The 27,699-nt window shown below is 45.6% G+C and overlaps 1 protein-coding gene across 1 annotated transcript in view; it reads right to left on the bottom strand.

Moving 5' to 3' along the window:
* TRPM6 (transient receptor potential cation channel subfamily M member 6) overlaps positions 1 to 27,699 on the bottom strand; it is a 1,703,532-nt gene that overhangs the window by 78,472 nt on the left and 1,597,361 nt on the right. Inside the window, exon 37 of the mRNA XM_069625828.1 lies at positions 26,683 to 26,734. Within this exon, the coding sequence (XP_069481929.1) occupies positions 26,683 to 26,734 (52 nt within the window). The remainder of the gene's footprint in view (positions 1 to 26,682; positions 26,735 to 27,699) is intronic.

Consider the following 27,699-nt stretch of genomic DNA (forward strand, 5'->3'; position numbering starts at 1 on the left):
GTTCATTGAGATTATTGAATATCTTGCAATGTTTAAAATAGGCATTTTTAGCTTGCATTTCAGAGAAACAAAGGTGATTTCAAAGCGCTTTCTGAGTTAACCGGCACTGCTGTTTTTCCTTTGGCACACATTTCACCCATGGCACTCCTGGCCCATCACGCTCGCACTGGTGGGTGGCAGGTCAGGGGAACATTTTGGTGTGCGCCAAAACTGCGCGGTTTTCCTGGATTCTGGCGCAATGTGGGCTTTTCCGCCATCTTGGATTTCCTTAGCCCACAGCACCAAATGTTGCAGCATAATAGTCCAAACGTGGGTCAGGACACCCAACAATAGCACATTTTGCCATCTTATTTAGAGATATTACCTTCAGAAAAATGGAAGTGGCCTCTTACCCCTTACCAAACGCTGCAATAGGCACTGGTACTCCAGATATAAGCCTAATATGGGCTCAGGCAAATGGTGGCAAGTAAGCTGCCCTGAATAGTGTGGGGAGGCTCTGAATCACAGGTGCTGCAGGGGTGCCTGGTACACCCTTTAGTAGTGTGGCTTCTTACTTTGCATCCTGCTGTTGGTTAGTTCACAGTAAAGTAGGCCAATGAAATGGTGGTTGGTTATGGCTGACATTGCTTAATAGTGCACTTTCATTGTGGAGCTCTTTATGAGCTATTGCTTATATAAGAATGGGCTGGCAGTGTGAAGTTGCAGGTTTTGGAAGCAAAGGAAAAGATAAAATCATGAAATCGTTCTGCAGAACCGGACACAAGTCACAGAATACTAATTTCAGAAACACTGCTGACATGTGCGGCATATGCATGCCAATACTAATGGAGGGCATCTTGCCTCCACTGGGAGATTTCATTCATAAACTCTCAACACCACAGGAGTCAGTCTTGAAAACCTGATGTTCTCTCTGGCCTTCAAAAGGAAAGTTGAACGATCAGAGCACAAGGTGCCCCTATGTTACTCCACTGCAAAGAGGATCATTGTACTGAAAACATCCTCAGAAGCAGACCCAAGATGGGCGTGTCAGGGTGCAATAAGACCACCTCCTAAGAACCCTTTCCCCTATCCATCAGAAGAGAACAGATCATATTTCCTGTTTGTGGGTAGTGTAGGATTTGTGCACTGGACTAGTTACCATAAGCGATGCTCAATAATGTCACAAGACAGTACATATTTGTCAGTGCCTTTTACTAAAAGAGTCACATCTCCTATAACTTAACAGTTTACATCTTGTCAGGGATATTTTGGTCTTTTTCCACATAGTACTTGGGGCACTCCTGGGAGTGGGTTAATTATGGTAATTGTGTATCATGGCTCACTGAGGGTACTGTATGGTGGCAATAGGCTTACAGGAGAATGCACTGGTGCTTTTGCTCACGAACATTATGTTTCCTTTCTTCTCTTTCCTTCAATCAATCCTTGTCATACATTTTCTATCAGGTATATTCTTTCATTTACTTGTCAGACATGTTCATTACTTTCTATTTTTTTCTCTCTTTCGTTCAAAACGTTATTTTGCTTGTATTCTGTTAGGGGATTTATGAAGCTGAAGAGTTATGCTGTACTTTCAATGTATAGTTTAGAAAACTTAGTATTAGGGGAAACAAGGATGTAACATTGGTTATTAACACTTAGTATTGGTGTAAACAGAGTGGGTTAGAATTGTTAGGCCCAGGACACAAAAGTGTTGACATTGAGGCAGGTGCACGAACAAGGGTATTGCCACATTCAGAAAATAATGCTTCAGAAAATAATGCAAAATTAAGATGCTAAACAGGAGCAAGTTTCAGAACATGCATTGCAACATTCCGATGGTCCTTTGAAAATAAGCGCTCATTGTTTGAAGCAGGAAAATGGAAGAAAGGAGGAGATGGAATATAACATATTCCCCGGGCAGTCAGATGCTGTGCTAAGCAGAAAGTTGCCCGAAGGTGGCTGGGTACTGGAATATTACATGGGCTGTTTTGAGGGGTGGTGACAGATGACGCCATGGAAGCAGGGAGGAGAAATCTGAACGACATCTTAGACAAATCTTTAAAAAATGTACAGCAATTTATGGGAAAGGAGGTGCTGTATGAGAGGTTTAAAAGAAGAAGAAAGGTGGAAGGAAGGGTCTTCTAGCTTCCCGGGGAGAGAGATGTGCTGCTTCTGGATGGCTGGAGGGAGAGGGCTGTCCTGCGCGGCTGTCTCTGGCAAGGTTCATCATCTGGGACGGAGAACGGTTTCGCTGCAGAGAGAGTTCCTTTGAAGGCTATAATTCAAATCTGGGGCAGTGTCCTGGCAGAGTCGTACTTAGCTGCAAGAAGGGCCTGGCGAGTCAAGGACAAGGTGACTTGTCTTAATGGCAGTGAGCCCAGAAATCATTTTGAGGGGTTGAGTATAAATAGGTCAACATTCAATTAAGAACTCTTTATGCAGGGTAATTGGCAGGACACTTGGCATGGTGTCAGAGTGAACACAGAAGGCAAAACCCCCTCGCTCCTTGGGGTACCAAAGGACCAATGGAGTAGCCTGAACCCAGAGTATTAGTTAGGGGTTTGTTCTTTTAAGCAGAGGGGGGGTCATAATCTCCTAATCATATTACCAATCTAATGTTAGGTAAGGGTAGGAGAGCAACCAAGAGCTGAAACCATAGACATATTGCATTACCTTCATCCCAAATGAATGCCACTTAGGATTTCCCAGGTTAGAGAGAAAATGACATACGTTTGAAATGCAAAATACTTAATGATGTAGAGTGTGAAGTTTTCCTATGGCTATCTCCTGTCATCACCCTTGATTACAGAATGGCTCCGCTAAAGGACTCAATGGCATCTCCTATATCAACAAGGGCTTTTAGAAAGGGGAAAAAACTCCAAGCCTCACCTTCTGTTAAAGTCTCAGGGCTTTAGGTGGACCAGGGCTAGGTGGGGCAGAGCTCTGGCAGTCTCAAAGGCTTTTGAGACGGTGCTCCACTGGACTTCCCTTGGACAACCCCCACCCCCTGCAGATTTCTACAAAAGACAATGCTATCTCCAGTCTTCTGTCGCCATCCTGTGGCTAGAAAATGAAGTGTGGTTACATTTGTAACACGTTCCAGAATTTCGAAATTGCTAGGTGCTAGCAGCTATATAGCTAACCTAGGAGAGTCAGGATCGCTTAAGTGTAATTATTACTGGGAGTTACTTTTTGCTTTCGAGGCCAACTGGTGCCTGCCAACATGCATATGTGACATTAACCTTGAGTTTAGAATGTAAATAAAGAAGAGTTATGATATATCGAGGACATATTTAAATATAATGGATCATAATGGGTAAAAGGTTAAAGTGTACATCTCATCTGAAAGTTAGGTTTCCAGTGTGCAGAGTACTTACTCCTGGTTCGCCAGTCGCCGCTCCTGTCCACTTGGTAAGGATTGACCCCCAGGAGCTGGTTTTAGCTCCTGCTCATCGAATCTGAATTCCTAGCCCTGCAGGTCACATGTATTGGAAATGTTAGTGCAGTTGTTGGCCCCCTCGCCCCCAACTACTGCAACATGCAGTCATGGTTTACAGGATAAGGGCTGTTTCTTTGGTTTTCTCTGGCCCAAGCTCACAGTGATTAATTGAAGCCTGCAGTAGACAAAGCACAGTCCTCATCGCTGTGATGAGGGGGGCTGGGAGCGGCATTACAACATTGCAGTGAAATCCCCACCTGCGTTCACATGCTATTAGCCCTCATCACATAACCGAGGTCCCTGCTTTGTGTGCTGCAGGCTGCAATTAATCTAGCTTTCATTTTAAGAAAATTGCTTTACTTGGTCACTTAACTTCATCTATGTTTTAAAGAGGCCGGGCGACAGTGTTATCAAGACGTGCACTGCAGATTGTTTCTAGCGCCAAAAAAATAAAAACGGATTTTGGCAGAGTTAATACCTTTTATAAATAACTAAATACAGGGTATTGACTCTGAAGTGTCTACGTTATTTGTTTTAAGCTAAAAACAATTTGTTGGTCTTTGCTTAAAAATAAATGTGCAATGTCTCCATTTAAAAAATAAAAACAGGCTAAACGACAATGGACTAAGTTCAGAATTAAAACAATTTTCTGAAACTGAACACCATCACTTGAGTACTGTAAGTTGCTGCATACTTGGTGTTTAGTGGGACTACACCCCTCCACTATTTTGGAAATGTAGACCACTTGCTAGAGATCATCCCCCGATTTCTTTTCCCATTCTACCAGCAGTGGTGAGAGTAAGACAGCAACGCTTGGGGTCTCTATCAGAGAGGGTTATGGGGGAATCAATGCGGGCAAATGATAAATCCTGCACATTTCATGTCAGTGGAATTTGCCAAAGAGCAGAATGGTGTTCTAGTTTGGCCAGAGGCAGTGCCCGTTTTAATGTACCTGCTAGCGCGTCTCTGCAGTGGATTATTGTCACTGCACGGATTTAACGTCTAATTCCAAGAATCTATTTAAATGCCACTAAAATAGCACAGTGCCTATCCTCAAGGTATAGTGAGAAGTGTGCCTTACTTTCGTCCTTGGGCGGATTCCAGTGAGATTTTAAGAAAAGTGCCCGCAGTGTAACAGCTGCACGTGGTAACCGCTTATCCTCCACCAACCAAAGAATTTTAAAGGCGGGTATTCCCCACTTTCACTGCATTACACTTTCGCAGAATTTTTTGGCAGCCTTTTTCATCACTTTTTTTTACCACAAACATTCAGATGGTAATGTGAGGTAAACTATATAGAAGAGAGGTAGGAGAAGTAATGGGAGAAGAGGGGGATCTCCCTTCACAATGTCAAGTAAAAACAGTGGCAAAATCAGTATAAAAATCGGTGAAAGTATATTCCAATGAAAAATAGTCATGGGTGATTCATAAAGGAGAGCCTGGTGTGTTATGTGGCACCAGCAGAGCTCTTCCCTACCTGCATGTTACAAATGACACCTGTTTCAGAAGGATAAAAACCGTGGTTGTCCCACTCTAGACACCAGCATCTGCAGGCATGGGTGGACTGGGATGATCGAATCACACACAACCTTCCGCTATGCCTAAATAGTGAGAAAACAGAACTCTTGCTAATTGGATCCACAGCCACACTCAGTAAACTCGGTGCACAGTACAGCGCATTTACAATAGACAACATCCCCATTATCGTCCCCCAAGCCATCAAGACTCTAGGCGTATACCTGGAACCTAGCATGACCATGGACAGACAGGTTAATGCCATCGCTTCCTCAGCTGCCTACCACTCCAAACTAATCAATGCAGTGCGGCCATTCTTGTCACAAGACAACTGCATCACCATTGCAAGGGCCATTATAGGATCTAGGCTAGACTACTGGAACATACTCTATGCCGGCACCTCCCAAAAGAACCTGTCAAAACTTCAAGTTGCTCCGAACAATGCCTTGAGGGCCGCAACTGGTACAGATCGCAGGGAGCACATCTCTGGGGTGAGAAGGCAGGTCCACTGGCTGCTCGTCAAAGAAAGGATTCTCATCAAAACACTGGCCATTGCACACAAATGCATCCATGGATTGGCACCTACCTACTAGCTCAGAGGATCAGCAAAAAAACACACTACAGACCGGCCAGGTCTGCGTATGCCAATCGCCTCCTGGTTCCTTATACTCGAAGAGTTAGAGCTGGTGGCACTACCTTGGCTGCAACTCACTGGAACACCCTCCCTGCCCAACTCAGGATGATCGAATCACACACAACCTTCCGAAAAGCCTTGAAGACTGAGCTTTTTGCCTGACTTGCCTCCCCCCATCGCCACAGTTTATGAATGTCTCTGCTTATTGCACCCAACTTGTAACCTTCTGTAATCGATGTAACTGTTTTATTCACTGTACTGGGCCTCTATCTGGTAACCCTTAAGCAAGCCTGCATACATATTCTTCTCAGCGCCTCTATGCCCATGGGTTGCAGCGCGCTATACAAATACTAAAAAATAAAAATAAAAAGAGGCCCTGGAAATAATGTTCAAAGTGGCCTCATATTACTCATTTTGAGCAATCCCACCCCTTTTCCTATGGATGAATGCCTTCTCCAGCACCTTGAAAGATTCAAGGCATAGCTCCAAAAATTGCTTGTGAATTGCATTGTCTTCAGTATAAACACAGCTTCAGCGGCAACTTGAGAAAAGATGCTGCACTTGAGAAAGTGCCAGAAAACCTGCCTCTGATCTGTACTTATAAAGCAAACATAAAGTTGTAGGTAAAGACTACCTGCCCTCACAATTTTTTGTCTGTCTCCAGAGAGGGAAACAACTGTACCCTTCAGAAGAAATTCTGCTTAACCAAGTACACAGACTGTTAACAACCGCCCTATTATATCCCTACGCCACCTGCGTTAATGGAAGGTAGCACACCGTTTTATTCATTTTTATTTTTGAGAGCGCATTATGCCTATCATGACGATATTGTATATAAGTGAGATGTCTTTGCATGATTCAAAACTGATGTAATGTTTTCATATTATAGGAAATGCAAGCAGTAGGGTTTTCAACAGACTCGCCCTGATATAAAATTACAATGATGTCCTGAAGATGGCTCTCACAACCAACTACGTGAGCACGTGGGCACAAGTGTATCACAAGTAAAAGAGCCAAAACACATGTCGACTTGAGAGAAAAACCGAACCCTACGTTTTTTCCGTGCTCGTTCAAACAATGAAGACACTGAATAAATAATCAAGCTACTTTGACTCACAGTAACTGAAAAACTGCTGCATAGTCAATTAAGCCAATGCAAAATAAATAGTGCAGTAGAGACTTTTCTGGACTCCTATTTCAGTGCTCGGTTACGTGTCAAAAAGTAACATACAAAGTCACCATACACTAGCCCCCAGTCACATTTCACTGACCAAAGTGTTTGTGTAAAGAACTGCACATTATATAACATGGTTTGTGATATATTTACTGTATATCTATGGGTTTTGTTTCGCTAACTTCAGCAGCTTTTTATTTTGTATACCAAACAACACTTTTTCTAAATAAACGAGTGACATTAGACCTCTTTTTCCTCTTTTTGATATTCTTCTCCCTCTAGCTGTATGCACAAATAACAGCAAACCGTTTTTATAATTAAGATTGTGGAGGCTCATTAGTGTGCTTTTTGACTGAGGGGTAACCATTCTACAGATAGATAGATGTTTAGTCTCTTCCCCATTTGAGTCTGGTCCCCCGTCAACAGAAAATCAGTGGAAGTACCCAATAGACTGATTATCAGTCAAGGACCTCAATAACATGCCCACAATTTGAAACACTGTGCTGAGGACATGCCATCCAAGTGGCCAGCCAGAGGATATCCCTTTTGTCATGTTTTATGGCCTGGGGATTAATCTCCAGATTTCCTGCCTGTGAGGAATTACATGTGGCAAGGGAGTAGAAGCCTTGGCTTTGGCTTTTTAAATTTTTATTATTAATAAAATGATTCAGGTAATTCCGTCTTCCAAATGAAAATCTGCTGATCAGATTCCCCTTTCATAAACTCCATGCCAAAATCATAGTGTGTGTCTGTGCCTTGCTGCATGAGTATCCTGATCTGCAGCACCTGCTCTACCAGTGGCACAGAGCCGGTTCAGAAGTCGCAGGTGGCCATTTGACCGGTGCAGTGACAGCCAAGTCTATGCAGTGCAGGGGCTGCATTTAAGACATGCACCCCTGTACCAAAACCCTATAATTCTGAGTGTATTGTACTGGTGGAAGATGCATCTTTAAATATAAGCCACACCTGAGTTATGGTAAGGCGGATGGTATTTCTCATTGTTACAGCCACAGCAATTCAATATCACCCATGTGTCAGCCCTGTGAGCCCAGTTTAGCTGTGAAAGGATTATGTATGTTCGCCCCAGACAGGCTGGTATTGCCACTGCAGGCAGGACTGTAACATTGGGGATTGCCTCGCTTTGTTCCTTTGTTAGGGCAGATAACACCCTCCACAGAGAGATAGCGACTCCACAGGAAGGTGTGCTGGAAGCATGAAGTAAGGAGACCAGCCGTTCACAACAGGAGTAGCCTCAAACCAGGGTACTGCATATCTATATCATATTGAGAAGGAAATGGTGCAGGGTTAGTGTAAACAAAAAGAGCTCTTTAAAGCTGGAGAACGGTACTATCATCTTTTTTTCTCTCTGACCCTATCTTTTCTCCCCTGCCTCTCCACTTCCTTCAGCATAAAGCACTTTGGGTCTGATGTCAGAAGGCAAAGTTCACGCATTCTAAGAAGAGGGATGGGATCCCAAAGGTAAGCTAGCTTTAGTCCAATCACCTATGGACCTTTGCCTTTAAAAGAAGGGGCCACCCACCACTTCTTTCATTCACTTTTGGACAAACACTTAAGGAGGAATTCACTGGACCTATGTTGGGAGAATTGATCTTTACTGAGTCATCTGCCAGTGAGATGAAGACTGAGTGTTCAAGGCAAATGCAAGCGCTGTTCTGTAACCATCCTCAGGGACCATTGGGGGTGAACGGCTGCTGGGACAAGACCTGCCTCTCTGTCAGCTACAACGGTACCCAGGACTGTGTTGAAGGACCCCTGCAGTTGTGTGGCAACCTTCCCTGTGTTTAGGAACTTGAAAATAAGGACCAATCTGCTCTTTGAATCCCTTGAATGGGATTGACAGCACCCTGAGAGTCAAGTCAACCAGGACCCCTCTTTCCATAGTACTGAACTGGTCGATCTGCTTTCGAAATGGGTTCACTGCACCTAGAACCAAAGAACCTGCCGGTGCTGCCTTTGGCACTCAACTGAACTCTCCGAGCCAGTGTGACTCCATCTCACAGCAGCTTAACTCTGCATCATACCTCGCAAGGCCGAACTGCTGCTCGAATCAACTGCTTATCGCTAAACCCCCAATTGAACCACTGGAGTGTTACTCGCTGACTCAAGCCACAGTTACACAAATGACTTGACCCGGTTCGATCTTGAACTGCCACTTTGTTGATCCACATACTGGAGAACCAGGATCACCGCTGTGAACCTTCGCTGATCTTTGACTCGAACTATGGGAGTGTTACTCGTGACTCTACCCAGAGGTTACAACCCGACTTGAAACAGCTACACCCCAAACTGATCCTGGTAAGTGCTCCAACCTGGGTTAGATGGGGATTGGGGTGGGAAACCCACATTTCTAAAAAAGAAAAATTGACGAATGTGTTAGCGGCAAAACAACTGCACATTGAAAGTGCAGACTTGTAAAACACTGGCAGTGAAAACACATGGATCCCTGCCTCAGAGGCATCTTAGGCCTCTGGCCATTTATGAGCCTCCCAACAAGCTTTGCCATTCAGCTCTACCAGGCCTCTTACACTCTCAGGTCTCTCAGTGCTACCAGGCCGCTTAACACTTTCACGTCCTTCAGCTGTTTTTGCCCTCTAAATTCGCTTAGGTCTTTCAGCCCACTAAATCCCTCTGCTTCCCTTCGTCCAGCTCGTCCTAGAACTGCCTTCACTCATGCTTTCCTTTTCCCTGAAAATGGGAATAAAGCCTCTTTTAAAGATCGTTACTAACTCCATAATTGGTTGGTGCAGCTAGGAGCTGTGTGGGTAAGATCTTATTGTCCATGAGACTTCGTGGTTCTAGGCTCTGGAAGGAGGTCTTTAAAAAGGCATAAGGACCATCTGACTATTTTGAATCCTCTAAGCGACTTGGTGGATTGCTATTGCTTTTTTCTCTCCCTCCCTGGTCTGCCTGGTGGTTCTGGGGTCAGTGGAGTTGATGTGGTGCAGGTATAAATATCTGCTGCCTGCTGTCATGATCTCTGCTTCCAAAAGATCAGGACTTGCCCGACTCCCTTGGAAGCAGACCCATAACCCCGGTTCCGAGTGCCAGCCAGTCCCAATTGGGACCTTTTGGACCATGTCCTGGCGCCAGTGGCACCAGGCTCATAAAGATGCCCAGTCCCAGCGCTGGAAGCGCCGGGCTCATAATGCTTGGGTGGACTTACCTGCAGCAGACCATGCTGCTTACTTACCTGCCAGTTGAACCCCTGATCCTCTTCTGTTTGGGACTACTTTTCCTGTTGGGTGGGGCAGGAGCCACTCCCTAGGTTCAGAACACTGGAACTCTTCTGGAAAGCAGGAACTCTTTTCTTACCTAGGCGTGGCTGTGGAAGGAGACACCTAAGCACTACAGGAGGCTATTTAAACCACACCCGATGGATGAATCTTGCTTTGCGTTATTCTGCATTCTCTGCAGCAGAACGCTCATCGTGTCTTCTGCTTCTGATCCTGGGCCTAAGGGAACAAAGGCTTACCATCCTGGAATCCAGTCTTCAGCAGCACCTGTAAAGACAAAGAAAGAACAGGTTAGCACTACGGTCTTCAGTGGCAGCGCATCTCTTACCTGGTCCATCGGCTGTCACCAACGCCTCGCGCTGCATTCCGGCATCTGAAAGACAAAGGCTTACCTACTCTTCGCATGCTCCGAAGGTCTTCACACTGCATTCCGGCATCTGAAAGACAAAAGCTTACCAGCTCTTCGCACGCTCCGGAGGCCTTCGGCGCTGCATCCCGCATCTGAAAGACAAAAGAAGGTGCGTTTAAAGACATTGTGCAACTTTATTACTCACGTGCCATTACTCTTTCCCACGCCGAATCCAGTGGGTATTCCAGCACCCTTCAGCTTCTCTAAAGCTCCGAACTTGTACCTGCAAGATAAAAGGGACAGTTAGTGCGCATCGTGAAGCAGGCTACAAGCGCTTACTTACGTGCTTCCAGGCGCTTCTATTCCTCACGCGGGTTCGATCCTCAACTCTCATCAGCCCGCCATCTGCCATCGCCGGAACCCTGCAAAACAAGAGATATCATTACAAAAGACTTTTAAGACATTTGAAGTGCCCAGAACTTACCGTTCGTGCAGTTAACGACGGACAGCAGTCCTCTGAGGTCAAGAGGCCTGCACCCTTATCCAGTGAAGAAACTGGTTACGGCACCCTGCCCCGAGGCAGATGGAGAGCTCGGCGTTCACTTACCTAAGGTGAGGGTGTTAACCTTTGGGGTTCTACAGGAGAAGAGAAAGGGAAGAGGAGAGAGGCACCCAATAACCCCAGTTCATTAATCCCATATTTTCTATCTGCAGACATCTTACTCTTTGATTCAGACATACAGTGCACAGAGGTCCAGCCCAAAGAGCCAACCGTGTGTTACACATCACCTTTGAAGATACGGCATTCACCCAGTCAAGACCGGCGCCTCTGCGGGAATCAGGTGAGCGTTACAGAACGCAAAGCCTATGGCAAAACTCCCACCCAGGTGCTATGGAAACCTCGGATACCGACTAGCTAGCCCAGTTACTTGGGGAACTAAGAGCAGAAGTGCATGCAGCCCGTCAGGAAACGAATGCTCTAAGAAGGGAACTGATTATTTCCAAGGAGCGAACAGACGATCTCGCTAGACAATTGCTACAGTCACAAGCCGGACAAACTCCGTTACCCGCATCAGGGGCAAATCTTCCTTCAACATCCTCTACGAACCCAGTGCAGATCAACCTACCTGGGAATGTACCTCTGGCTCCGCCCGAACGATTTTCTGGTGACCCAAAGAGGTTTGCAGTATTTATTAATCCGTGCCGGTTGCACTTCTTATGCCGGCCAGCAGCCTTTCCAACTGATCAAGCTAAGGTAGCTTTCGTGCTTTCGTACCTTAGTGGCAATGCGGCAGACTGGTCGATCCCTCTAGTTAATAAAGATGATCCGGTTCTCCATGATTTTCAAGCTTTTCAGCTCAGTATGGAAAAACTGTTTGCAAGACATTCACAGGGGCAGGCCTTGGACAATGAGCTCCTTTCATTGCGACAGGGTAATCAAGACCTTTTGGCTTATATTGCGTCTTTCAACAGACTGATAGTGGAAACTCGATGGCCTGAGGACAAAAGGATTACGCTGTTTTATAGAGGTCTACGTGGAGAGCTCAAAGATGTGTTAGCCCAAGTAGTGAATCCCCCGCAAGACTGTTCGGACTATATTGACTTAGTCGTTCAAATTGACCACAGACTGCAGAACAGGAAGGCCGATCGTTCCAAGTTTGATGCTCGAGTATTTTCCAAACCACCAACTCCTACCAAAGGAGTAGACTCCGGGGAACCCATGCAAATAGGGGGCCTGAAAGGACCACTAACACAAAAGGAGCGGGAAAGGAGAAAACAGCTGCAATTATGCCTCTATTGCGGAAACTCGGGGCACTTTCTTCGAGACTGTCCGGTGAAACCAGCCAAGAAGGCAGTAGGAGCTGCAGTTACCAGGGTCACAAACTCTGAGCAGGGAAACGACCTTGCCCGACAAGAATAGAGGTCCTCTTGCCGAGCGTTAAAACCAGTTCCGTGACCTTGCATTTCGTGATACCTATGGTCCTCATTAGCCCTGAACATCCGGATCGATTACATGCGATTGAAGCTTACGTCGACAGCGGTGCCATCGGCAATTATGTGGATCATGAAATGGTTTTGAGGATGAATCTGACTCTTTGTCCAAAGGCTGTAAAGGACGTCATTACTACGGTGGATGGTACGGAGATAGCCTCCGGACCAGTAACGCATACCACCCAAGAAGTGACGCTAGTAAGTCAAGATGGACACCATGAGAAGATTGTGTTCGATGTGATCAAGGCCCCTCAGTTCCAGATTATTCTAGGAATTCCTTGAATTCCTTGAGAAGCACAATCCTCAGATCGATTGGCGAGCAAGAACGGTTCAGTTTCCAGAATGTGTCTCTACTTGTCACCCTCGACCTGGTGTTGCACTGGCAGCAATTTCCTCGGAGGCTCCTCAGTTACCTCCTGAATACCTAGAATTCCAAGATGTTTTCCGGAAGGATCAGGCTAACTCTCTACCTCCTCATAGGTCTTATGACTGCCAGATAGACCTGATACCTGGATCTACTCCTCCTTGTAGTAGAATTTATGCCCTCACCGAGCCTGAGAATCTTCACCTACGACAATACCTGGATCAATACCTAGCGAATGGGTTTATTTGTCCTTCCAAGTCCCCTGCTTCCTCAGCTTTGTTCTTCGTTCCAAAAAAAGAAGGGGACCTTAGAACTTGTATAGATTATCGCGCCCTGAACCAGATCACCGTTAAGAATAGATATCCGTTACCTTTGATCCCTGAACTCCTGGACCAAGTCAGAAAAGCATGCATATATACAAAGCTGGATCTTAGAGGAGCCTACCACTTGGTACGAGTAAAAGAGGGCGATGAATGGAAGACGGCCTTTCGCACCAAGTATGGGCTATTTGAATATCAGGTCATGCCCTTCGGACTTTGCAATGCCCCAGCCGCCTTTCAATATTTTATGAACGATGTCCTCAGAGAGCTCATAGATGTGTGTGTTGTTGTTTACATTGACGACATCCTCGTTTATTCTTCATCGGAAACTGAACATCGGAAACACGTGAAAATGGTCCTCGAGAGATTGCGTCAACACAAACTGTTCGCTAAGTTGGAAAAATGTGTTTTCAATGTGACTGAAGTTGAATTCTTGGGATTCATATTATCACATAGCGGAGTGCATATGGATTCAAAGAAGGTCGATGCAATTCTCAAATGGCCATCGCCATCCTCCGTAAAAGGTGTTCAAAGCATGTTAGGCTTCGCTAACTTTTGCCGCAGGTTTATCCCCGAATTCTCTCGAATAGTCCAGCCCATCACCGCCTTGTTAAAGAAAAACAAACATTTTGAATGGTCTACCGAGGCGGAACAAGCTTTCCAGAATTTGAAGACTAAATTTATCTCTGCACCGATCTTAAAACATCCTCGCCCAGAACTCCCCTACATCGTTGAAACTGATGCTTCGAGCCTTGCCATGGGGGCAGTTCTATCACAAAAGGACCCAGTAACCAATCAGTTGCATCCCGTGGCATTTTGGTCCCGCAAATTCTCGCCTCCTGAAATCAATTACACTATTACTGATAAGGAACTTCTAGCTATCAAGTCTGCCTTTAAGGCTTGGCGGCATTATCTTCTGGGGGCCCGACACACCGTTACTGTGATTACAGATCACCGAAACCTGCAATATTTGAAAACCGCAAAAGCTCAATCCTCTAGGCAACTCCGTTGGGCACTATTCTTTGCCGAGTTTGACTTCATAATTACCTATCGACCTGGTACAAAAAACGGTAAAGCTGATGCCCTTTCTTGGATGGGAGTGGAAGAACATTTGATCAATCCTAAAGCTGTACCTATCATTCCCGTACAAAGAATTCTAGGTGTAATCGCCACACAATCCATAGAGGAAGTTAAGGATAAAGCCAGGCTACTGGTAACTCCAGCAGACATACAGAATTGGCATCTGCAGGGAAAGGACTTTACAGTGAAGGACAACCTATTATATTTCCAAGAACGGTTATACCTGCCCAGCACAGATTTACAGAAAAAGGTAATCTCTTGTTATCACGATTCTTTAATGGAAGGACATCCCGGTATGACCAAGACCTCGGAAAAGATCAAGCGCTACTTCTGGTGGCCGTCTTGGAAAAAAGATATCAGAGACTTTATAATGTCCTGTGGAGTATGCGCCCAAAACAAGAGTCAAAAGGAAAAACCAGCCGGCCTCTTACGCCCTATTGACATCCCGCCTCGCCCTTGGCATACGCTTTCTAAGGACTTCATCACCGATCTTTCCCCATGCTCCGGATACAATACGATCCTAGTAATCGTGGACCTATTCTCCAAGATGGCGCATTTCATTCCACTCAAAGGCTTACCAACAGCAGCAACTCTGGCCCGAGAATTTCTCAAAAACATCGTCCGACTGCACGGTTTTCCTTCAGTTCTAATTTCGGATCGAGGTGGTCAATTTATTTCTCATTTTTGGCAAAGTTGCTGTCGGTCGGCTCAAATTGATGTGAGACTTTCGACCAGCCACCACCCTCAAACCGACGGACAAACCGAGAGGACCAATCAAACTCTGGAACAGTATTTGCGCTGCATGCTACAACAAACTGAAAAAACTTGGAAAGATATCCTTTGGATAGCCGAATATGCCTACAATAACTCTGTCCACTCGGGAACTGAGAAGACCCCGTTTTTTCTTTTATACGGTAGTCACCCTCGAACCTCGGAGTTGGATCCACTCCAAGATCTTGGAACACCAGCAGTAGACCATCTGCATTCTACAATCACCCAAGCCTTTAAGGAAGCCGTTTCTCACCTTCAAAGGGCTAAAGAACAATACAAGAAAGGAGCAGACCAACATCGGAAGGAAGCCCCCCAATATCAAGTAGGAGATCAAGTCTGGTTATCCACCAAATATCTACCTCTAAAAGGACCACGCACATTCAACCCAAGATACCTTGGTCCCTATTCCATCACTACCATAGTAAATCCAGTAGCGGTCAAGTTGGACTTGCCCCCTCACATGAAGATACATCTGGTCTTCCACGTCTCTCTATTAAAACCCATGCAACCTCAAACCCGACTAACTACATCTCCAAAACCTATTCTAGTTGATGGAGAACTCGAGTTCGAAGTCAAAAGCATCCTGGATTCCAAGATCTCCAAATCTAAACTATTTTACCTGATTGACTGGAAAGGCTACGGCCCCCAAGAAAGATCCTGGGAACCTGCAGAATATGTCCACGCGCCTCGTCTAATCAAAAGATTTCATCGAACATTTCCTAACAAGCCCAAACCCCCGGAGACGCCCGGTTTGGGAGGGGCCTTGAGGGGGGGTGCTGTCACGATCTCTGCTTCCAAAAGATCAGGACTTGCCCGACTCCCGTGGAAGCAGACCCATAACCCCAGTTCCGAGTGCCAGCCAGTCCCAATTGGGACCTTTTGGACCCTGTCCTGGCGCCAGTGGCACCAGGCTCATAAAGATGCCCAGTCCCAGCGCTGGAAGCGCCGGGCTCATAATGCTTGGGTGGACTTACCTGCAGCAGACCATGCTGCTTACTTACCTGCCAGTTGAACCCCTGATCCTCTTCTGTTTGGGACTACTTTTCCTGTTGGGTGGGGCAGGAGCCACTCCCTAGGTTCAGAACACTGGAACTCTTCTGGAAAGCAGGAACTCTTTTCTTACCTAGGCGTGGCTGCGGAAGGAGACACCTAAGCGCTACAGGAGGCTATTTAAACCACACCCGATGGATGAATCTTGCTTTGCGTTATTCTGCATTCTCTGCAGCAGAACGCTCATCGTGTCTTCTGCTTCTGATCCTGGGCCTAAGGGAACAAAGGCTTACCATCCTGGAATCCAGTCTTCAGCAGCACCTGTAAAGACAAAGAAAGAACAGGTTAGCACTACGGTCTTCAGTGGCAGCGCATCTCTTACCTGGTCCATCAGCTGTCACCAACGCCTCGCGCTGCATTCCGGCATCTGAAAGACAAAGGCTTACCTACTCTTCGCATGCTCCGGAGGTCTTCGCACTGCATTCCGGCATCTGAAAGACAAAAGCTTACCAGCTCTTCGTACGCTCCGGAGGCCTTCGGCGCAGCATCCCGCATCTGAAAGACAAAAGAAGGTGCGTTTAAAGACATTGGGCAACTTTATTACTCACGTGCCATTACTCCTTCCCACGCCGAATCCAGTGGGTATTCCAGCACCCTTCAGCTTCTCTAAAGCTCCGAACTTGTACCTGCAAGATAAAAGGGACAGTTAGTGCGCATCGTGAAGCAGGCTACAAGCGCTTACTTACGTGCTTCCAGGCGCTTCTATTCCTCACGCGGGTTCGATCCTCAACTCTCATCAGCCCGCCATCTGCCATCGCCGGAACCCTGCAAAACAAGAGATATCATTACAAAAGACTTTTAAGACATTTGAAGTGCCCAGAACTTACCGTTCGTGCAGTTAACAACAGACAGCAGTCCTCTGAGGTCAAGAGGCCTGCACCCTTATCCAGTGAAGAAACTGGTTACGGCACCCTGCCCCGAGGCAGATGGAGAGCTCGGCGTTCACTTACCTAAGGTGAGGGTGTTAACCTTTTGGGGTTCTACAGGAGAAGAGAAAGGGAAGAGGAGAGAGGCACCCAATAACCCCAGTTCATTAATCCCATATTTTCTATCTGCAGACATCTTACTCTTCGAGTCAGACATACAGTGCACAGAGGTCCAGCCCAAAGAGCCAACCGTGTGTTACACATCACCTTTGAAGATACGGCATTCACCCAGTCAAGACCGGCGCCTCTGCGGGAATCAGGTGAGCGTTACACCTCCCTTCTGTCCTTTTCCCCATGAATTCTGAATGTTTCTAATGGGTTTTGAATGGCACTGTAAGTATGGCTTTTGGCAAATCTTGCTGTTAAATAGGGAGGGGAACAGGGAAGGTGGTCTCATTGCTTTACCTTGAGATGTATCGATCCTCTAGCTTTCTAGCTTTACTAACCCCTGTGTTCTGGCTACTGGTTGGATAATAAGTGTTGTGGTGTGGGATTAGGACACTGACTCTGTTACACCACCCATCAGTTTATTCGGTTCCAGGAAATGCTAAAGGCCTGATCAGGGAACAGGCAACCCACATAGAAAGAAGTTCAATTTTAATTTTTGTTGGATATGCATTGTATGCAACTCAACTCTTTCCACTCAACATATTGCTGGGTTATATTCCCCTATTGACAATGGAGACAAAGCGGATGCTGATGATGTTGCAGTAGCTGTTAACTATGACAAAGATGTGTGGTGAACATCCAGCACAGCCCGTGGCGACACAACACCATGGCCGAGTCCTACTGCTGCCATGGTGGCAAGGATCAGTGCCTCCCATCACGATGGCATATCTCCAGAAAGAGCCTGTCTGTCTCATCGAAGAACACAGCAGATGACCTGGGAGAGGGAGTTGAGGAGGCCACCAGATAGATTTACGTTAGACCCTGACCAACATCCAGGTTTCCCCAGCAGAGGCCCTACTGGGTGTTTGTGAGGCAACTACTGTACACATGGAGAGCAGCGGGACTGCTCAGCAGGCCCCAAATTTGCCTACAGTTGTTTCATGATACAGAGGCTACGACAGTTTGGAACTATGTTGCCACTGCCATGGAGGCACATGTGGCTGTCATGGATACAGCATTGAGCCCTGGCAGTATTTTATTGGGATCGGATCCATTGGATGGAAGTTCAGATTCAACTCAGACAGGAATAGTAATGATTCCTCTCAACCCTAGCCATGAGTCAATCCACCAACTTGGGCACACTAAAGGTCACTTAGCGCATAGTTGGCCAAGAACCTGTACATGCAGCGACATGTTCAGCACTCACATGAAGGGTCCCGTTTTGTGTGATTTGTTATGCTGTTCAAATGTTGACAAGTTGACATCTTCTGCATACGTAGATTTACGTTCTGTTTGGTTTCTGTATGCTCTTCGTTCAAGAAGGGCATGGCACTGCAGTTTATAAAGGTGTCCCATGCAAGTTTGTTTCACTTGTCTCCATGCACTCTTGTTTTCATGTGGTTTTTGGTTGTAACATGTTCTTTAGTGGGCCTTGTTTTGTCTTGCCATCCATTTTATTTGATCACGTTTTGGGCTACTTGCTCCAGTTTGTTATTGGATTAAACCATGTGCTCGACCTTTGAGAATATTGTTTTTGTAGAATATTTGCCCATTTGTGCTGGTCATGCCCCTCTTGCATGCATATTTAGCTAGTCATATCATTGCTGCCCACTTTGCGCATCTTTTGCCCTCTTTTTGCATACATTGGGCCGCATTACGAGTTTGCCGGTCCTGATACAACGGTACCGGTAAGCTTACCGGTACCGGTGTATCCGGACCGGCAAACTCTGTGTTGTGCTTGCGGGTGCCATTTATTCCGCCAGGTCTGACCTGGCGGAATGAAAGGCACCCACGAGTACAGCAAGCCTGTAGCACCGGCACGGTAATGAACCGTGCCAGTGCTACAGGCATCCCCATTCCCATTGAGCCCTACTGGGCTCAATGGGAATGGGGATCTACCAGCTCCGGCACCCGTGAAAGGGCAATTACCAGGTCTGGCGGGCTGGAATACCCCAGTAATTGCCCATTCGCGGGTGCTGGATTTTCTTGCCAGGTTGGAGGTAGCATTGCCGGTTTTACCTCCAACCTTGTAATGAGGCTCATTGTGTGCACTTGTGCATCTTGTATTTCGTGAATAGGGCACATCTTTTACTTTGCACATTTCACATTTGTACAAAGAAACATTTGAGAATCTGCCCCATAGAGCCTGATTCACAAAGGTTGACACAAATGAAGAGATGTTCTAGTGCACAGACTGCTCAAAGTAGGGAAATGTCCCCCCTCTGCTACCTCCTGGTTTAAATATTTTCTTGCACTGATAGCTGCCCATGTGGTTAAAGGGAATGCTCAATCACGAAGGATGCTTCTCACCTGTGAGGTCAAAAAGGGTTTGTGTGCATTTCCTCTGCTATTCAACATATACTCAGGACCCTTCTGTCACCTTCTTGCTTCCATGCAAGTAAAGTTTGCAAACAACGCTGATGATACCCAGATTGTAATTGAGCTCTCTCGTTCCTACACTAAAGATTCAGAAATAATCAATTCGGTTTTTATGGCCCTACAGGCTTGGATGGCTGCAAACTCTTTGGCCTTGAATAACTCTAAAACAGAGTTGGTTATCCTTGGCACACAACAAAAATTGAAAAAACTCGATCGGCAATACAAAAGCTTCTCAATTGCTAGTAATGTAATTGAAGTCTCAGAATCTGTTAAAACACTGGGAGTTTTTCACTCTCATCGATCTTTTAAGAAATATGTTTCCTATCTTAAATCTTCCTGCTCCTATTATATTCAGTGGCAGATTCGCCCCTATCTCTCAGAGACAAATAGAGTCTTGATTGCTGCTGCTATTGTCAATACGAAATTAGACTACTGCAACAGCTTGTTGGTGGGTACCACCCAAGCCAACATAGGAAGGTTGCAAGTAATACAAAATGGAGCAGTACGGGTTGTCTGTGGTTTGCAGCATCAATCCCATGTGTTTGAGGCCTGTAGGAAATTGCATTGTCACCCTGTCGATCAAAGAATTCAGTTTAAAGGTTTAGTTATGGTTTGTAAGTGTCTCACAGGTGACATTCTTGTCTATCTTTCTTCCAGAGTCAATAAAACCCTGTTTAGATGAAAGTTACGTTCCAACAACATCAGACTTCACCAACCTCAAGTTCTTCTTAAGAAAGAAGATCCATGCTAACACATATCGTACCAATTTCAACGCCCCAGAGTTCTGTGACATTTTCGAGAGGCTACTGTCTGAGTACGATGGGAATACCTTTGATATGGGGGGGTGACATGAACCTGATCCTAGATCGATCGCTTGATAGAACAAACTCAGCACCTAGACCCCAACCCAGAGCTGCACTTTGCTTGCTCTCCCTCATACAGATGCTGGACCTACATGATGCATGGCGTATAGCACATCACCAGATGAGGGATTATACCTTCCAATCCTCAGTGCATGATATGTCATCTCCTATAGATATGTTCTTGATTACCGGCTCATTGATGGTGAATGTTATTGACATATATATTAGACCAAGTACGTTGTCAGATCACTCCCCTGTATCCTTTATGCTACAGATCGGGGGCAGGTGTTATGGCTGCACCTGGAGGTTCAAATCGGCCGCACTAGAGGACATAGTGTTCCGTGCGCAGATTAAGACCGATATAGATACCTTCTTCGCTTGCAATGTGGCGGGATCCACCTCGCAGGGCATCAGAGGGCAAGCCTTTTAGGTTTATATTAGGGGGATGTCTATATCCAGGGAATCGGGAATACTTAGGAACATATGGAAGGATCTATAGAAGTCTGAAAATGCCCTTAAGAGACGTGAAACAGAATATTCCCGATCCCCTAACCCCAGGTACTATTGTAAATACGTAAGGAACTTGAAACATTTGAGGCGCATGAGACGAGGGAAGTATGCACCTTCTCCCCTCCACAGGCGGCCAGGTGGTAAGGAGAGGGAGATAGACAGGGGAAAACATTGACAAGACTGGTGCAGGCAGAAAGAAGGTGCTCCCAGGTAGACTCCATTCTTGACAAGGAAGGTGACATTAAGTGGGCAGACGCTGAAGTGGAACAAGTTTTCCGTACTTTTATTGCAACCTATACTCCGCAGAAAAGCTCTCTGGTGATCAGGCCATATATGCACTGTTCGAGAAAATTCTGCTATCATGCCTTAACACCTAGACCAAGCAGGCACTCAACAACGCCATAACACTCGAAAAATTATGATGGTCATTTCCAACTACCCAAGGGGAAGGCTTCGGAACCTGATGGCCTCACTGCAGAGTTTTACCATGAATACGCGGTGGTAGTGGCCCCTATTCTCCTTAGTGCAAGGGATGAATTTCTAAGTGATTTGCTGCTTCCTGAGTTGATGTGGGAGGCTGTGATGACAGCACTCCTTAAACAAGACAAGCCTAGTGATCAGTGTGGTTCCTACAGGCCTCTATCACTAATGAATTGTGATACCAACATTTTTGCTAAGGTTCTTGCTAACCGCCTACTCGCCCTGATGCCGCACTTAGTCCATCCCGACCAAGCTGGGTTCATCCGGAAGATCCACATTGCTTAACATTAGATGAATATTCAATGTTATGGCTGGGATGGAACCCCTGGCAAGGGCAGTGGCGGTAACTATCGATGCTCAAAAAACCTTCAATATGGTGTCATGGGAATTGCTGTGGGTGGCACTGGAAAAGATGGGGATAGGTCCAAACATGGTACAATATATCAAATTATTGTACACACAACCATTAGCAAGAAAGTTCGTTAACTCCTTCATGTCCTAGCAATTTCATTTTGGTAGAGACACCTGACAAGGTCGCCCGCTAACCCCATCTTGTTCGCTCTAGCCATCGAGTTCATGGATGACTTTATCAGAGAGTGTCACAGTCAATGTGGCATCTGCCTGGTTGGCCCACCGGAGATAATATCCCAATATGCGGATGATGTGTTGTTGTACGTCAGAGATCCACACGTTAATCTTGATCCCATTCTACAGGACATTAAACAAATTGTTGACTTTTCGGGTTTTACAATACATTTTTCGAAACCTGAAATATTTCCACTTACGGATAACACCCTTCATTATCGTGGTATTTTCCTTTTGCAGTGGTCTCATGACCACATCAAATATCTTGGGGTGATGGTATCTAGAACACGCACCCGATTACTGTGAGACAACTATGAAGGAGCCACAGTACACGCGGAAAACAAAATACAGTGGTTGAAATCTCTCCGCTCTCCACTGTCGTCAAACTTTCCCTAATTAAAATGACGCGATTACCCAAACTGCTATGCATTCTTAGGAATATACCGATATGGCCTGGAAAATCCTACTTCGCCAAGATGCATGCACTCCTCGCACAATTCTTGTGGCATGCCGATGCGGTCCTGACATTCCCATACGAGAGGGGAGGGTTCTCAGCACCTCATCTGGAACTATACTGGGTGTCTTCCCAAGCGCAATTTGCCTCATTCTGGTATATTATGGAGCGACCTCCTCCACAAGTCAAGTTAGAATCACTAGCGGTAGGATGCATGGACCTCAAGACACTAGTGTTCAATCGACAATATAAAGATGATTCCCCACTTGATCCGGTCTCCTCCACACTGGGAGCGCGGTGTTCAATTTTCACCCTTACAGGGTCCGTCCACCCATGCTACCGGTGGCTCCCACTGTGGAACTTCCCCGGGCTAAGACCATTGCAGATAGAGCAGTCCAAGTAAGATGGGAGGGGCTGGGCTAGAGGGCACTAGAAATGGGAAATTCATCTCACCCGAGACCTGGAGGCCCGGACATGGTGCTATGGGAGAAGAAAGATTCCAATACTATAGCATCCGCCAGATGGCCAGACTATCCCTGTGAACCCTGCGAGACACCTACACTGGAGTTCATAGCAAATTCTGGTTACTGCAGATACACCCTTTCTACCCTATACAAAATAAAATGATACTGGACAAAATGGCTACATAGAATATATTATACGCCCGCCAGTCTCTCTAAAATGTCTCCACTTACAGAGCAGTGCTGTCCCAGATGCCATTACGCGTCAGCAGATCACCTACACATGTTTTGGGGCTGTCCTAAATTGAAAGAGTTATGGAATAGAATTCTTGACATCATGGCTGAGGTGGTGTGCTCCTCGTTGGAGAGGAACCCACTCGGAGCATTATTTGGGATGTGAGCCAATATTCAGAGCAACAGACACAGAGTATTCGTAAATATGGGTTGCATGATAGCCAAAAGAATCATACTTCTGAACTGTAATAACAAGAATAGCCCCAAGAGAGAAAGAAGGGCTGCTTGCATTTACCTGGGTCCAGGAAAGCAAAGAGCAGTATACTTACACCCTCCCCGTTACAGCCAGACCCCGGGATATTTGGGTGGACTACCGCTCTTACTTAGCTCGAAGAACACTTAACGATTAAGTTAAGATCAGCTGCAACATCTGACTGATGATATAAGATTGAAGTTTGTTAACTCTCATACGTGATATAAACTGGAATATGATGTTATTGTGATTGCTATGTGTGTACACTGTCTGTGAGATACCATAAACTCTCTGCTGTACTCGCTAAATTGCCAAATCAAATAAAGGTTTACATTCTTGTATCCAACTATGAATTGCAAGTCCTAGCTCGAATTTAGAGCCATTGAGATTCTATCAATCATTTTTCCTGGTGCATTCTGTGAGTGCATATGACTACCACACACATGGCACCAGCATCAGTCCTTAAATCACTTTGCTTCACATTTTCCAACAAAAGCCAGAGCACAAACATATCAAGCATTTGCAGCTCTTGTCCAGCCACGTGTTCTTTTTTGCAATACAATTACAATACAATTACCGAAGTGCAAAAAATGGCCTAGAAGAGCTACCCAGGCCCAAAACAGCATAACATGTCAGTTCACTCATTCTACTTTTCAACAGCCCCAACGCAATAAGACAGGGTTCCACACACTGCATTAACACACATTATGTCATTATTCAAGATGCTGCATTTGGGGAGAAGCTGTAAGCACTTTTATGTACCTGGGGAGTATCAATGCACACCCCCATTGGCCAATTTCTGTGCCATACGAGCAAGTAGGGCTCGTAAATTTCATATGGCCAGGAAATTTGCAATAGGAGGTGGGGCTGTGTGACTCCCCTGGTCACCGCCTCCGGGAGGTCTCTCAGAGCAGTGTTCCTTCTCATCACAGGAGCACCACACTGGGAGCCCAACCATCCGTCCAACTATTGAGTTCTACCCATACTGAGCCTGACAGATGCTGCCCAGGCGCACAAGCATTCCCTGCCCCCCCCTCCTTAACCTAGTGTGGTGGAGGGAGAATGGATTCTGCCTTACTCCTGAACCGCCTCCATTACTTTGCCAGTCCACACCTGCCAGACATAGCCCAGCTGATTTCTAAGCCGACCCCTTGCTCAGAACACTAACAAAATTCAATTTAAAAGGTGGGCAATGTTCTTTGACCATGTTGGTTGTCACACGTGCAACATGGCTATCAACTGCATTTGATTTGTGTTCCTGTAACTGCCCCTGCAAAATCGGACCCAAGGATCTGTAGGGAAAATGGGGCTCTGAATTTCTGCAGGCTCAGACTCTGGTGTGAGACTCTGGTCTCAGACTCTGGTGAGACTCTGATGTGAATCTGGTGTGAGTCAGTATTGTGAATGCATGGAAAACATACCGGGTAAAAGGGGTGTTGAATTCGGCATTACATAAAAGCTGATGTTATCATGTGGACACCACACCATCGTTCAGTATGGACTGAATTGCAATGAAGTATAAGACTAACAATGTATTTACTCACTAACAACCCTACATTACTACTCTATCCCCACACTAACGTTAAAGGCAACTCAATCCAGAGCTCTTTGGTGCAAAGTATTGGTGCAGATTGTTAGTGGAATTGGCTTAATTTATGAGACTGCAAACACAGGTCCTGTGATGTTGCATAGAAAAATAAATGTACAAAAGCTGCTTCTGCATGACGATGTGAGCTGGGAAATGTGAAGGGCCAAGTTGCTCAAAGCCCCATTGTTCATGTTCTGCAGTAGGAAGACAGTGCAACTTATTGTCTTTGTTTGCTGCGTTGAATCTCTGTCCAAAGGTGACAGGCTAGGCACGTGTTCTCTGGAAGATTCCGGAGGTTTAACTATTCAGAGGAGGTGGTGGCTGATTGACACATGACATCAGAGTCTGGGGCTGCGTTTACTTGCACTTTCTATAGGCAAATGTACATCATTGGTCAGATCACAGAGGAGAGGCCTTAAAAGGGATGTGGACAGAAGGCAAAGGGGGCTGTCTCTCGGAGTGTGCTGCATTTGCTGATTGTGAGCAGGCTGGCTGTAGCTCAGAAGATTGCTGAGTTTCCTGCTGAAAGGGAGAGAAGCAGTGGAGAACGGAGGGTGCACCGAGGGGGAGACAGCCGTGCTGACACCAAGGGAGAACTGAACCTTTGCTCCACTGACTTTGCTGCAGCAAATATTTTGAACATTCTTTAGGATCAAAGTACAATTGAGGTGTGCATAGTTTTACAAGTACCAATGTAGATAGCTGTTTTCACGTGCTTTCTGCTCCATCCATGAAGCAGATTTCACATATATAAAATAAAAGCTCAAGGCTCTGCTAAAGTGAACAATATGTTTCAAGGTCATTAGATAACAAAGTTTTGAACTGCAACACTGGAAGTGTGATTGAAGTTCATTGTGGAGGGGTTTATATGGCGGAGAAAGAGTTACTATGAAATATGCTCATGGTTATATTTTAGCATGAGGAATAGAATCTGTTTTCAATGCAAAAGAGGAACAGGAGTTTAAGATGTGTGCTTTCATTTCTGTAGAATGTCATAATTAACTATTGCTTAAAGTGAGTGAAAAGAATTAGATCAGCTTTGTTCACCTTATTGTGTGTTCTTATTACTTGTGAAGGCATATAGGTGGGTACACAGCTAAGGAGGTATTTACAGTGTGTGGTAAAAAGCAAGGTTCACCAAAACACTGTGAACTGGGGCAAATCGTAAAGAGCTGATTCCTCATATTACAGTCTTCAGGTGACCTGGCAAGTCTACACTGAATTTCATACCACCAACGAAATAATGTATAACCAAAATGGAAAATTGGGTCCTCGTGCACACCAAATCAAGTGTTTAGCTTTCCTCCCAAGATCTCAATATAAGAAAAACCTCAGGTAGTCCTGTGGCTCTGGGGTCCACAAAATACCCTAAAAGGTCGCAGGAGTCATGCCAGAGGTGCCTAGAAGAGAGCCAGGAGTATCAGCTGCTACCTCGGTCTACCCCCAAATGACTTTCCTGTCTAACATTTGCCTGAATGAGCCCTTTATAAAGTATCCATTTCATCTCAGGATTGATTTAACATTTTAACATTTTGCTTTTCCTTTGGTTACAATAAATATTGAACACAACTCTCCAATTAGCCTTTCCAGTAGTCTGAGAAAAAAGCTCTCTCTTTATCCCATTCGTGAATCGTTTATGCAAAACTAAAAATGCGAAAGTATTGCCCGTGTTAGGGGACACAGACCTTGCCGCATGCTCATCTCTTTCCCTGCCTACAAGATGATGGACCACAATAAATGGGCAAAACTTCAGACAAGATACCAAGGGCACTATTTCTGTCTAAATACATCTGATTATAACAAAACCTTGTTCTAAACGTCCACCCCTGGCGTGGGATGATGCGCAGGGCATCGCCCTTACGCCTAGCGTGGCAGCTGCAAATTCCAGAACCGCAGGTTGTCAAGAGGGATTAAACTTACTGCTTGTCTTCGGGTTTAATAACAGATGGGTCTGTAAGACTTTCCCCAACACCTGTAGGAAAAGAAGCAAATAAATAATATTCAGAAAGAAACTTAATCCAAACACGAGATACTTTGCAGAGAGCAAGAGTTGCTTCAAAATGCTGGCCAAGGAAATAGATGTCACAGCAAAAGTGGGATTAACTACCTGGGAGCAAAATAAACATTACAAAATAATATGACCATTAATATCTTGTATATTATCCAGCAGTGACAGAGAGTTACGGCTTACAAATATGCACAAGATGGTGTGAAGAAGCAGTTCTCGCTCCTGAGGCGGCGCTGCACACTCAGAGGCATAGACAGGGAAGGGCCTGAGCAGGCAAGACTCACCCAAAACCTGTAAATGTACAATCAGAAGTGCTGTGTGGGCATTTACAGATGTTAACGTCACTGCGGTAGTTACAACTACATTAGTTTCAGGCCCCCCGTGTTAGACAATCCTGGCTATGCCTCTGCGCAGTTATCTCAATAGTCAGTGTTCATTTTAAAATGTGTGTGGTGCACAGAGACCCAGGCCCATTGCCCATGTCCTCAGGTTAGTCTCCAATTTACAGAGAAAGGGTGAAGTGGCCAACCAGTATTTCTGGAGTGTGACCAACAACATATGCGGAATATTGGGTTCCAGAAGAACACATTACTGCCTCATTATACCTATAATAAAAACAAGTGGCATTTTAAATACCCTTTATTTTAAAAATACCACCTAATTTTAAGTTGGGGTCGCATGGGGTATTCAGGGTATGGTGTACATGGAAAGTACTGAATGCCATGAACATGAGTTGCTTATTCCATGCTGTATATTTTAGATAACAGGTTACATGAAAAGTCCATGGGCCTCATTCTGAGTGTGGCGGTCTGGAAATAAGGGGGCCAGTCGCACCATACCGGCACCCTTCCCGACCGCCACACTCCAACTCTGCCTTCCTGGGCCATTGCACCCGGCAGGTCTCACTGCGGTAGGCATAGTTGGCACGG

The sequence above is a fragment of the Ambystoma mexicanum genome, chromosome 6p (genome assembly GCF_040938575.1).
Source record: "Ambystoma mexicanum isolate Mex_15411 chromosome 6p, UKY_AmexF1_1, whole genome shotgun sequence".
Classification (NCBI taxonomy): domain Eukaryota; kingdom Metazoa; phylum Chordata; class Amphibia; order Caudata; family Ambystomatidae; genus Ambystoma; species Ambystoma mexicanum.